The 13475-nt window shown below is 47.1% G+C and overlaps 1 protein-coding gene and 1 long non-coding RNA gene across 3 annotated transcripts in view; one reads left to right on the top strand and one right to left on the bottom strand.

Moving 5' to 3' along the window:
- Window positions 1–13475, bottom strand: part of LOC147032651 (uncharacterized) — a 134165-nt gene that overhangs the window by 76891 nt on the left and 43799 nt on the right. The gene's annotated exons all lie outside the window — the stretch shown is intronic.
- The window catches only part of LOC147032652 (secreted frizzled-related protein 5-like), a 45587-nt gene continuing 33888 nt past the window's right edge, over window positions 1777–13475 (top strand). The window contains exon 1 of the mRNA XM_085870448.1: window positions 1777–2551. Within this exon, the coding sequence (XP_085726574.1) occupies window positions 2211–2551 (341 nt within the window). The 5' untranslated portion in view covers window positions 1777–2210. The remainder of the gene's footprint in view (window positions 2552–13475) is intronic.

Genomic DNA, 13475 nt, shown 5'->3' with positions numbered 1-13475 from the left:
TTAGCTTTCCAAACACCTCCATCGATTATTAGCTTTCTAACAGTGCCATTTTTATTCCATCGACCACCGAAGGTGAAGAAGGTTATGTTTTCACACATCTGTCTGTCTCTGTCTGTGTGCAGGATATCTCAAGAAGTTGTGGACGGATCCGGATCTGGATGAAATTTTGTAGACAGGTTGGGTGTGTGACAAAGCCGAACTGATTCGATTTTGGTGAAGATCCGGATCCGAATCTGACTACTTGAATTTTTAAAGTGATTCTTCACCATTGAGAGAGAGGGCCAAAAACGATATGTGGCATGATATCTTTAAAATGTATTGGGTCCAATATGTTCTCGTGGATCAGGCCTTATGTGGCGGAGGGATGCGCTCCACCGAGTACCCTTCTCGTTCGAAAAGGTGACGGACACACACAGAGGATGGACAGACGCTTCTCCTTTTAATAATAGATGTACATGCTCTTCACAAAGCATGTGATAAATACAGTAAACAAGTCGTGGAGGAAAGCAATGTCATTTCATCATGTAGCAAGAACATGGTCTTGAAGAATAGTATTCATGCACCCCCAAGGCCCACCTACCTCCATCCCCTCCTGTTCTGAGAAAATTCATCGAATTGGTCTTTGTTGTCACGTATGTGACATAGACAAAGTGCACTGTGGTGTGCTGGGCTCGGCAGGGAGTGAGGTTGGGGGGTGGAGTGGCATATAAGCAATTCCGTACGATACCACTGATTAACCAGTAATTGTGCTCAATGTCTCGTGTTTGTCTTTCTGTGTTGGAGCCTAACGGGCGCCCATTAACCCATCACGGCCTCTCCCAATCGCCGCATTAACATACATAATCCGCCCTGATTCAAAGGCCATGTTCATGGGATCTCTTCATTCCTCGTCATGCCAAGCTCTGCGATATCGGTCCACAACGACCTTGAGATTAAGTGCAAACCGCCACCACGCTATCAGGTTATCGCCCAATCATAAACGATCATCATGTTTATCATGAGCTCCTCGCAAGACCATCATGAGCCCCTCGCAAGACCATCATGAGCCTCTCGCAAGACCATCATGAGCCTCTCGCAAGACCATCATGAACTCCTCGCAAGACCATCATGAACCCCTCGCAAGACCATCATGAACCCCTCGCAAGACCATCATGAGCCCCTAGCAAGACCATCATGAGCCCCTAACAAGACCATCATGAGCCCCTCGCAAGACCATCATGAGCCCCTCGCAAGACCATCATGAGCCCCTCGCAAGACCATCATGAACCCCTCGCAAGACCATCATGAACCCCTCGCAAGATCGTTCGATGAGATTGTCGTTCGATGACGATCGGCGGAGCGGCCTGGCTCGAACCGATGCCTGCCCAGCAGAGGTCACAGGGCAAGGTTATCGAGTCCACCATGAGAAAAAAGCCGGCTGTCTATGTGGTGCTATAAGGACGTTAAAGACCCTGACATATCGTTTTCAAAAGCAAGCTACTTGGGACTAATAAAATCCCAAACGGCAGACATTTGTATTGAAAAATCTGGCGAACTTTGTTCCCGTAAAAGAAGACGACATTCCTGGTTTGTAACCGCAGTAATGACCCCTCCACTAGTAATATTATCAAGTCGGATAATTGGCTCGAGTGCAAACGTTCGTGCGTGCAACAAAAGCCATTCGGTATAATATATCGGGACAGGATTCCCATACAAGCCTTGCGATACTTTAGAGATTTGAGATGCAGCTCGTTCGAATTGCATCGCATTGGGCGACCAAGTGGAGAGGCAACCCAAACCATAAATATCATCGCAAGACCAACAAGACCAACCGCACGTCGTTAGTTCGGTCGTTGGGGCCAATGGAGGAGCAGGTCGTTTGAATGGGTCTAGGTGACGCGGCCGCCGGGTTGGCGCCTGTGGCTCCTGCTGGGCCGGTGATAAAGGTCGCCGGCGGGCACACGAGTGGCCACGGAGGGAGAGAAAAGCGAGCTCGACGGGCGTTTGTCGCCGCTGTGTCTGGGTCCACGCGCTTATAAGGTGGACACACCTCATACCTTCAGGGGCGCTGAATCAGAGACACATTTGCCAGCGAGCGAGCCGTTTCCAAGTGAACGAGAGTTCTAAAATTATATCGTTAGTAACGACGAGGGGGGGGGGGGTGAGGAATAAGACTTCACTTTGTCGATTCGGGTGGAGCAGAAGCACGTGTCGTGTCGCGAGTCCACAGCATGTGCGCGCGGGAAGAGCGACCTCGATCGCCACGGACTCGATCGCCTTGCAACGGCTTCACGACACTGCTCCTGATTGCCCTGGTGCCGACCCCGCCGAGCTGCGACGCTCGATCGCCCGACGTGTCGGACTCCACCTGGTGTCAGGCGGTGCCGGCCGAGGCCAAGGTGTGCCGCGCCCCGGGACGGCGCGACATGCGTTTCCCGAACCTGCTGGCCGAGCGGCGCGAGAGTCATGTGTCGGCGCGCGCGCTGCGCTGGGCGCCCCTCCTGAGCAGTTCGTGCCACCCGGACGTGCGTCTCTTCCTGTGCGCCGTGCTTGCACCGCAGTGCCTCGATCGGTGAGACTTTCCTCCAAACTTGGATCGTTGCTTCTCTTAATACACCTTGATCGTTTGATGGACGTTAGATGATATAAAAACATATATCGGGCCTTGTGCGTCGGTGGGATGGTGCAGAGGTCGTGCAATTTCATTTGAGCCGTTTAATCTGAGATCGATTCCGATCATCACCGACCGGGCTGCACAGCGGCGGATTGGTGTTTCGCAGTCAGGATGTTGCATCTCAGAGTGTGCCGTCTTTCGGATGGACGTTAAACAGGACTTCCTGTCCGTCCACCAGCATTAGTTGGTCGACGATAAAGATCCCACCGTGTCCTGCGCTATCCCAAGAGCAAGCGAGCTATCGCCGGCACCAATAACCTTGAACGAATTTCAAATTCCTGCCCAAGTCATCTTTAGTCGAACGTCAGGCTCAGCCTGCCGACACCGTGGAGTCGAACGTCCACCAACTAATACCGGCAGACAGAACACCTGGTTTAACGTCCATCCGAGGGTTGGAACACACATTGATGAATCACACCACATGTAAAACACCAGGAAGGCAGTTTACAGCTGGTTCGGGATTCAAACCCAGGTTAGAGAGCTCGGAGGATAATGTGCATACCTGCAAGCCATTCTACCAACCCCCGTGTTAATATTCTAATCATTATGCCATTATCATGGCACGGAATTGACTGATTAATTTGTGGTTATAATCATTCTGACAAAAAATATAACTTGGATAACGGACTGTAGATGCTGGAGGAAGATGTATTAGGATTGGAGGAAGATGTATTAGGATTGGAGGAAACCTGGTGCTGGCGCAGTGGTTAGTGCAGCAGATTGGGACCCAAAAGGTACTGAGTTCAAGCCCCTTTGGGCCACTGAATATATATATATATATATATATATATATATATATATATATATATATATATATATATATATATACTGCATGTACGTATGTTTGTATATATTGTTACGGCTGTGGAAATTCGCATTACACCATAAAGGGCCCGTAGGTGAGATATCTCTAAGTACATGTGTAGTTAGCCCAAACCCGTTGTATAGAGGGAATTTATGTGATCCATTCGGGCTGCAATCCTTTGAGTTAGGCATTTTTCTTTTTCTATCTTTTATTTCAAACACACAACATTTCAACAACCACACCATCCCCATCACAGCACCAACCACACTGCAACCACGCCACCTCCACCATATACGCTACCACATCTTCGCCACTCGCCATTCAACAGGCTCCGGGCAGTTACGATCTCCGCGGCGGAACAAAGAAAAACCAACAAGGATGCTCGGTGGGCTTTTCCCGCCTGTTTTTCCCGTCTGACTTCCTCGTGCTTTGGAGTGGAGGAAGAGCGATGCAGGTCAAAGGTCAGAGGCCATGTAAAGGTGGGTCCTCTTTTTGGGGGAATAATTATCTGGCTCCGAGCCAAAAACTAACTCCCTCGGCCCTCGGACGGAGCGGGGTGGAGGGAAAGCGTGAGGGAACGCCTTTTTCGGGAACCCTCTCGAAGGAAGGAGAAGCCGAGAACAGGGCGGGGCGAAGGGCGGAGCCCTGGGCGATAAAAGACGGACACGGGCGGGTGCAAGAAGCGCTTTTTCTTCCTCTTCGTCTTGGCTGGTGTTTCGGTTGGTTTTTGTGGAGAGTTGGTCTTCAGGAAGAGATCCTGTGCCCGCGCCTTGGCGAGCGGCCCTGTCACGAAGGCACGGACGGGAGACGCGGCGGCGCCCGTTGCGAGGTGGACCTGTGCGTCCGGACGGGGAGTGCCAGAGAGGGTTCGCCGGCCGCGAGAGAGGTCGGGGCCGGGCGCGACCACGCTGACGGTCGCGGGAGAGGGACTCACCAGCCAAAGGGAAGTCGCGACTTCTTTCTTTCTTTTCTTTGGGGTTTTTGTATGGATCTTGTGGCGCCGTGTCTCGTAAAGTAGAACTGTTTAAGTGTTGCTGTGTGTACGCGTATTCGGTTGTAGCTCTGCATCGTTTCTTTTGTTTTAATTGCTTTATGTGCATTTTGATTGTGTATTGCTGTAAATACATGCCTTACGTGCTTGTCTGTGTGTGCGTGTGAATAAAATGCTTGCTTGTTGAACTGTTTTCCCGTTTCGCTTCGTCTTTTCTCCATTGACTCCCCATCCTGCTTCATGTAAAGGGTTCGTAGCAGGTCCATGATCCCGGTAATTAATCTGAACCGTCGAGGTCGACGATAACACCGCTCGGTTATCCCGATAGTACGGAACGGGCCGCCCAAGCGGCTCGTGTCCGGAGTCGACCAGCGGCGAGGTACGATCGCCCGGTTTACCATCCGTGTGGGTACTTAGGTAGGTCGAGTTTGGCGAACAACCCTATCCTACGCGGGTGGCCGATTGGCACGATTGTGGTGAGGTCGATAGGCCCACCCGTGACTGGCTCCGGACGATAGTTCCCGGAGGGTCACGACTGAATTGTCCGTCCGGTGGGCAACGTGCCGCGATCCGAGTTACGTGGCCGTCCGCACGCCGGCGGGCGCGAATTCACAACAATATATATATATATATATATATATATATATATATATATATATATATATATATATATATATATATATATATATATATATACAGTAGATTAGGCGTAAGTCGTCACCATCGGGACTGAGAAAAAAATGACGACTTAGAAATGTGACGACTTACACGTATGCGAACATTCATGATGATTGTGGGGTGAAGGATGAAGTCGCGCGTGGCCTGGACACGTATATGTGAGAGCCGGCTATTGTACCAAAAGGAAAACACAATCCTCGGGGCATAGGTGGGGGTTCATTGGTGAGTTGGAAAGTGATCAAGCAAAGATGGAATTCATGAATCAGTTTATCAAAAGTAAAGATAATGAACAACTGTAAGACAACTCATATACCATCGGTGATGGTATGGTGACAAATTACATGACACACAGTCATCATGGTGATGATTACCACTCAATGCCAATGTGTAAGTGAGTGCGGTGATGTACAAAACAAGCCAATATAAAACCATGATCGGACTTCAACACGAAGCTCGTTTGATCCTTTACTTCTTCGCGAAGTAATCTGTTATGTTTGACTGCCTCAAACTCTTGGGCATCTGGTGCATGAGAAAGGACTCAAACCGGTCATTGTATTCCATGATGTTGTCTGGGCAATCCTCCACCAAAAGACAGTATCGGCGCATCACATCCAGACAGTATCGGCGAATCCACGCTGCCTGATTCGTCGCACCTCTTGACCTTGCCGATTCCCCACCTCACTTTGAATCTCTCTATCCAGTGCATCGGCAAGGTCTCGGCATCATCATGCCCGAGGTCCGCAGCGAATTTACGTGCCTTCAGCAGCAACATTTCACCGTCCAACCGAATATTTGGCTGAGCCGACATTTGCCGAAACCAGATGATGAGCGCGTCATCGACATCTTCAAAGGACACACATTTCACGCGTTTCACACTTACCACCGGCCTCGCGATCTTCTCCACTTGTCCAAATATCTAGCCCTTATTCTTCAAGATATCGTTCAATGTCTGCCGTTTGATATCCAACTTCTCAGCTATGGCTGTTTTCTTCATCAGTGGGTTTGCCTCGCAAGACTGGATAATGTCGTATTTTTCTTAGTAGGTTTTAGTTGTAAGCTTACGCTTAGTCGCCATTGTCCTGCCTGCAGTGCGATCAACGTGTGTACGCAGTTATAAATAGCCTATCACTGGCGGTGTAAACCAATGAGCGAGCATCATGATTCCATGAAATTGGGCTTCTCACGAGGCAGCAGTTCCGTGTGACGAGTTAGGAGTGGTAATTTACTTGAGTTTCCATTACGCGGGAACGGACAACATCTGACGACTTAGACGAAGTGACGACTTAGAGATGACGACTTACAGAGGGATGACCCTTTATTCAAAGGGATTTAACATGAGATAAATTCGGGACTTTTTGATGCTGCTGACTTAGGCGAAATGACGAGTTACACGCTGCCGACTTACGCCTAGTCTACTATATATATATATATATATATATATATATATATATATATATATATATATATATATATATATATATATATATATATATATATATATATATATATATATATATATATATATATACATATACATATACATACATACATATTCCAAGTCGTATAACACCAGGGGGTTGACTCAGCCTGTCATCCTTCCGAGGTCGGCGAAATGAGTACCAGTGTACTGGGCCCGGTGTATTCCCCGGTTAGAAGAGGTGTACCATATCCCTGTGTGTCGTAAGAGGCGACCAGGGTTGCGTCAGGAAGGGCATCCGGCATAAAAACCTATGCCAAATCATTATGCGGACAACAAAACGAATTTCCATACCGGATCGGTCGAGGCCTGGGTTACCAACGACCACCACCAGTACCGGTGGTCAGCAGGGTACCAGTGGAAATTGTGCTCCTGCTGGGCGAAGGAGGAGAAGGAGACGGGAAAGGAGAGTCCGGAGGAAGTGGGAGAGGGGGAAGAGTAGAAGTGTGGAGGTGAGCGTTGGAACTCTGAATGTTGGGACGATGACTGGCAAAGGGCAAGAGTTGGCTAATATGATGGAGAGAAGAAAGGTGGACATACTGTGTGTACAAGAGACCAAGTGGATGGGGAGTAAGGCTAGGAGCATTGGAGGTGGTTTCAAACTGTTCTACCATGGTGTGGATGGGAGGAGAAATGGTGTCGGGGTAATCCTGAAGGAAGATTATGTCAAGAGGGTATTGCAGGTGAGAGTGAAGAAGTTCTTCTATAAAGAAGATTTCTGGAGTGAGTTAGATGAAGTGGTGGAGAGTGTATCCAAGGATAAAAGAGTGGTGATTGGAGCAGATTTCAATGGGCATGTTGGGGAAGGGAATAAAGAGGATGAGAAGGTGATGGGTAGGTACGTTCTCAACAAGAGAAATGTGGAAGGGCAAATGGTGGTAGAGTTTGCAAAAAGAATGGAAATGGCAGTTGTAAATATGTATTTCAAGAAGGAGGAACACAGGGTGACATACAAGAGTGGAGGAAAGTGCACACAGGTGGATTACATCTTAAGCAGGAAATGCAACCTGAAAGAGATTAGAGACTGTAAGGTGGTGGCAGGGGAGAGTGTAGCTCGACAGCATCGATTGATGGTCTGTAGGATGATTTTGGAGGTGAGGTTGAGGAAGAGAGTGAGGGCTGAACCAAGGACCAGATGGTGGAAACTGAAGGAGGAAGACTGTTGCGTGGAATTTAGGGAGGAGGCGAGACAGGTGTTGGATGGTGGTAAAGATGGGTGGGATGATTGGGCAACTACAGCAGAAGTGGTGAGGGAGATAGCTTGGAAGGTACTGGGTGTGACATCTGGACAGAGGAAGGAAGATAAGGAGACTTGGTGGTGGAACGAGGAAGTGCAGCAAAGTATAAGGAAGAAGGGGCTGGCGAAAAAGAAGTGGGATAGTCAGAGATGAAGAAAGTAGGCAGGAGTACAAGGAGTGGTGGCGAAAGGCAAAGAGAGAGGTGGCAAAGGCTAAGAAAAAGGCATATGACGAGCTGTATGAGAAGTTGGATACAAAAGAAGGGGAAAAGGATTTATACCAATTGGCAAGACAGAGGGATTGGCAAGCTGGGAAGGATGTGCTGCAGGTTAGGGTGATAAAGGACGCAAATGGGAATGTGCTGACGAGCGAGGAGAGTGTGTTGAGAAGGTGGATGGAGTACTTTGAGGAGCTGATGAATGAAGAAAATGAGAGAGAGAGAGAAGGTTGGAAGAGGTGGAGATAGTGAATCAGGAAGTGGGGTGGATCAGTAAGGATGAAGTGAGGACTGCTATGAAGAGGATGAAAAGTGGAAAGTCGGTTGGCCCAGATGACATACCAGTGGAGGCATGGAAGTGCTTTGGAGAGATGGCAGTGGGGTTGTGAACCAGATTGTTTAATAAAATCTTGGAAAGTGAGAGAATGCTGGAGGAGTGGAGATCAAGTGTACTGGTTCCGATTTTCAAGCACAAGGGTGATGTGCAGAGCTGTGGAAATTACAGAGGGATAAAGTTGTTAAGCCACACCATGAAGTTGTGGGAAAGAGTAGTGGAAGCTAGGTTGAGAGGAGAGGTGACGATTTGTGAGCAGCAATATGGGTTTATGCCAGGAAAGAGCACCACTGATGTGATGTTTGCTTTGAGAATGTTGATGGAGAAGTATAGGGAAGGCCAGAAGGAGTTACATTGTGTGTTTGTGGATTTAGAGAAAGCTTATGATAGGGTGCCAAGAGAGGAGTTGTGGCATTGTATGAGGAAGTCGGGAGTGGTGGAGAAGTATGTGAGGATCGTGCATGATATGTATGAGGACAGTGCGACAGCGGTGAGGTGTGCGGTAGGAATGACGGACCGGTTTAAGGTAAAAGTGGGATTGCACTAAGGATCAACGCTGAGCCCTTTCCTGTTTGCAATGATGATGGACAGGTTGACGGACGAGATCAGACTGGAGTCTCCTTGGACTATGATGTTCGCGGATGACATCATGATCTGTAGAGAGAGTAGGGAGCAGGCTGAGGGAAGCCTCAAGAGGTGGAGGTACGCACTGGAGAAAAGGGGAATAATAGTCAGTAGGAGTAAGACGGAATACATATGTGTAAATGAGAGGGAGGGTGGTGGTATGGTGCAGTTGCAAGAGGTTGAGGTGGGGAAGGTGGATGGGTTTAAATACTTGGGATTAACTGTCCAAAGTAACGGAGAGTGTGGTAGAGAAGTGAAAAAGAGAGTGCAGGCAGGATGGAGTGGGTGGAGAAGAGTTGCAGGAGTGATTTGTGACAGAAGGGTAGCTGCAAGAGTGAAGGGGAAAGTATATAAGACGGTAATGAGACCAGCTATGTTGCATAGTTTGGAGGCGGTGGCGCTAACAAAAAGACAGGAAGCGGAGTTGGAGGTGGCAGAGTTAAAGATGCTGCGATTCTCGTTGGGAGTGACGAGGATGGACAGGATAAGGAATGAGTATATTCGAGGGACAGTGCAGGTAGGACAGTTTGGAGACAAAGTGAGAGAGGCGAGATTGAGATGGCTTGGACATGTGTACAGGAGGGAAGCGGAGTATATCGGGAGAAGGATGCTGAGGATGGAGCCGCCAGGCAGGAGGAGAAGAGGAAGGCCAAAGAAGAGGTTCATGGATGCGGTGAGGGTGGACATGCAGGCGGTTGGAGTGTCAATGGAAGATGTGGAGGATAGAGCGAAATGGAGATGGTTGATCCGCTGTGGCAACCCCTCATGGGAGCAGCCAAAAGAAGAAGAAGAGGAGGAGTATTAGGATTGGAGGAAGATGTATTAGGATAGGAGGAAGATGTATTAGGATTGGAGGAAGGTGTATTCGGATTGGGGGAAGATTTATGAGGATTGGAGGAAGATGTATTAGGAATGGAGGAAGATGTATTAGGATTGGAGGACGATGTATTAGGAATGGAGGAAGATGTATGAGGATTGGAAGAAGATGTATTAGGATTGGAGGATGATGTATTAGGATTGGAGGAAGGTGTATTCGAATTGGAGGAAGATGTATTAGGATTGGGGGAAGATGTATGAGGATTGGAGGAAGATGTATTAGGAATGGAGGAAGATGTATTAGGATTGGAGGATGATGTATTAGGAATGGAGGAAGATGTATTAGGATTGGAGGATGATGTATTAGGATTGGAGGAAGATGTATGAGGATTGGAAGAAGATGTATTAGGATTGGAGGATGATGTATTTGGATTGGAGGAAGATGTATTGGGAGTGGAGGATGATGTATTCGGATTGGAGGAAGATGTATGAGGATTGGAAGAAGATGTATTAGGATTGGAGGATGATGTATTTGGATTAGAGGAAGATGTATTTGGATTGGAGGAAGATGTATTGGGAGTGGAGGATGATGATGCTGAGGATGGAGCCGCCAGGCAGGAGGAGAAGAGGAAGGCCAAAGAAGAGGTTCATGGATGCGGTGAGGGTGGACATGCAGGCGGTTGGAGTGTCAATGGAAGATGTGGAGGATAGAGCGAAATGGAGACGGTTGATCCGCTGTGGCAACCCCTCATGGGAGCAGCCAAAAGAAGAAGAAGAGGAGGAGTATTAGGATTGGAGGAAGATGTATTAGGATAGGAGGAAGATGTATTAGGATTGGAGGAAGGTGTATTCGGATTGGGGGAAGATTTATGAGGATTGGAGGAAGATGTATTAGGAATGGAGGAAGATGTATTAGGAATGGAGGACGATGTATTAGGAATGGAGGAAGATGTATGAGGATTGGAAGAAGATGTATTAGGATTGGAGGATGATGTATTAGGATTGGAGGAAGGTGTATTCGAATTGGAGGAAGATGTATTAGGATTGGGGGAAGATGTATGAGGATTGGAGGAAGATGTATTAGGAATGGAGGAAGATGTATTAGGATTGGAGGATGATGTATTAGGAATGGAGGAAGATGTATTAGGATTGGAGGATGATGTATTAGGATTGGAGGAAGATGTATGAGGATTGGAAGAAGATGTATTAGGATTGGAGGATGATGTATTTGGATTGGAGGAAGATGTATTGGGAGTGGAGGATGATGTATTCGGATTGGAGGAAGATGTATGAGGATTGGAAGAAGATGTATTAGGATTGGAGGATGATGTATTTGGATTAGAGGAAGATGTATTTGGATTGGAGGAAGATGTATTGGGAGTGGAGGATGATGATGCTGAGGATGGAGCCGCCAGGCAGGAGGAGAAGAGGAAGGCCAAAGAAGAGGTTCATGGATGTGGTGAGGGTGGACATGCAGGCGGTTGGAGTGTCAATGGAAGATGTGGAGGATAGAGCGAAATGGAGACGGTTGATCCGCTGTGGCAACCCCTCATGGGAGCAGCCAAAAGAAGAAGAAGAGGAGGAGTATCAGGATTGGAGGAAGATGTATTAGGATAGGAGGAAGATGTATTAGGATTGGAGGAAGGTGTATTCGGATTGGGGGAAGATTTATGAGGATTGGAGGAAGATGTATTAGGAATGGAGGAAGATGTATTAGGATTGGAGGACGATGTATTAGGAATGGAGGAAGATGTATGAGGATTGGAAGAAGATGTATTAGGATTGGAGGATGATGTATTAGGATTGGAGGAAGGTGTATTCGAATTGGAGGAAGATGTATTAGGATTGGGGGAAGATGTATGAGGATTGGAGGAAGATGTATTAGGAATGGAGGAAGATGTATTAGGATTGGAGGATGATGTATTAGGAATGGAGGAAGATGTATTAGGATTGGAGGATGATGTATTAGGATTGGAGGAAGATGTATGAGGATTGGAAGAAGATGTATTAGGATTGGAGGATGATGTATTTGGATTGGAGGAAGATGTATTGGGAGTGGAGGATGATTTATTCGGATTGGAGGAAGATGTATGAGGATTGGAAGAAGATGTATTAGGATTGGAGGATGATGTATTTGGATTAGAGGAAGATGTATTAGGTTTGGAGGAAGATGTATTTGGATTGGAGGAAGATGTATTTGGATTGGAGGAAGATGTATTGGGAGTGGAGGATGATGATGCTGAGGATGGAGCCGCCAGGCAGGAGGAGAAGAGGAAGGCCAAAGAAGAGGTTCATGGATGCGGTGAGGGTGGACATGCAGGCGGTTGGAGTGTCAATGGAAGATGTGGAGGATAGAGCGAAATGGAGACAGTTGATCCGCTGTGGCAACCCCTCATGGGAGCAGCCAAAAGAAGAAGAAGAGGAGGAGTATTAGGATTGGAGGAAGATGTATTAGGATTGGAGGAAGATGTATTAGGATTGGAGGAAGGTGTATTCGAATTGGAGGAAGATGTATTCGGATTGGGGGAAGATGTATGAGGATTGGAGGAAGATGTATTAGGATTGGAGGACGATGTATTAGGAATGGAGGAAGATGTATGAGGATTGGAAGAAGATGTATTAGGATTGGAGGATGATGTATTAGGATTGGAGGAAGGTGTATTCGAATTGGAGGAAGATGTATTAGGATTGGGGGAAGATGTATGAGGATTGGAGGAAGATGTATTAGGAATGGAGGAAGATGTATTAGGATTGGAGGATGATGTATTAGGATTGGAGGAAGATGTATGAGGATTGGAAGAAGATGTATTAGGATTGGAGGATGATGTATTTGGATTAGAGGAAGATGTATTTGGATTGGAGGAAGATGTATTGGGAGTGGAGGATGATGTATTCGGATTGGAGGAAGATGTATGAGGATTGGAAGAAGATGTATTAGGATTGGAGGATGATGTATTTGGATTAGAGGAAGATGTATTAGGTTTGGAGGAAGATGTATTTGGATTGGAGGAAGATGTATTTGGATTGGAGGAAGATGTATTGGGAGTGGAGGATGATGTATTCGGATTGGAGGAAGATGTGTTGGGATTGGAGGATGATGTATTAGGAGTGGAGGAAGATGTATCAGGAGTGGAGGAAGATGTATCAATAACATACAGTATGCTGATGACAATACTCTGTTGAAAGAAAGTAAAGAGAAGTTGATGAAACTTCTGCAGACAGCGAAGAAGGAAAGTGAACAAGCTGGTCTTCATTTAAACCTAAAAAAAAGATTAAAATCCTGTCAACTAAGAAGATCGACGTGTTCATATTGGGAGAAGATCACGTGGAAACAGTGCAGAGGTTCATCTCCCTGGGTTCTAAGATTGAAATGAGTGAAGAATGTGAAGGAGGAATTCATAGACGAGTCGTGTTGGGGAGAACAGCAATGTCAGGATTGACAAGGATCTGGAAAGACAAAGATGTGACAATCCAAACGTGGAGGAGGCCGGAGAGTGCTCCGGTATTTCCAGTTGCAATGTGTGGATGTGAGTCATGGACAGTGAGAAAGAAGGAAAGGAAGAAGATTGATAGCTTTTTTTTAATGTGGTGTTTGAGATGAACGTTAAAATTCCATGGACTGCACGAAGAACAAACAAATCA

The sequence above is a fragment of the Eptatretus burgeri genome, chromosome 2 (assembly GCF_056783735.1).
Source record: "Eptatretus burgeri isolate ZD-2024b chromosome 2, Ebu_testis_v1, whole genome shotgun sequence".
Classification (NCBI taxonomy): Eukaryota; Metazoa; Chordata; class Myxini; order Myxiniformes; family Myxinidae; genus Eptatretus; species Eptatretus burgeri.
Note: the sequence above shows the minus strand (reverse complement) of the source record. Positions and strands in the feature narration are given on the sequence as shown.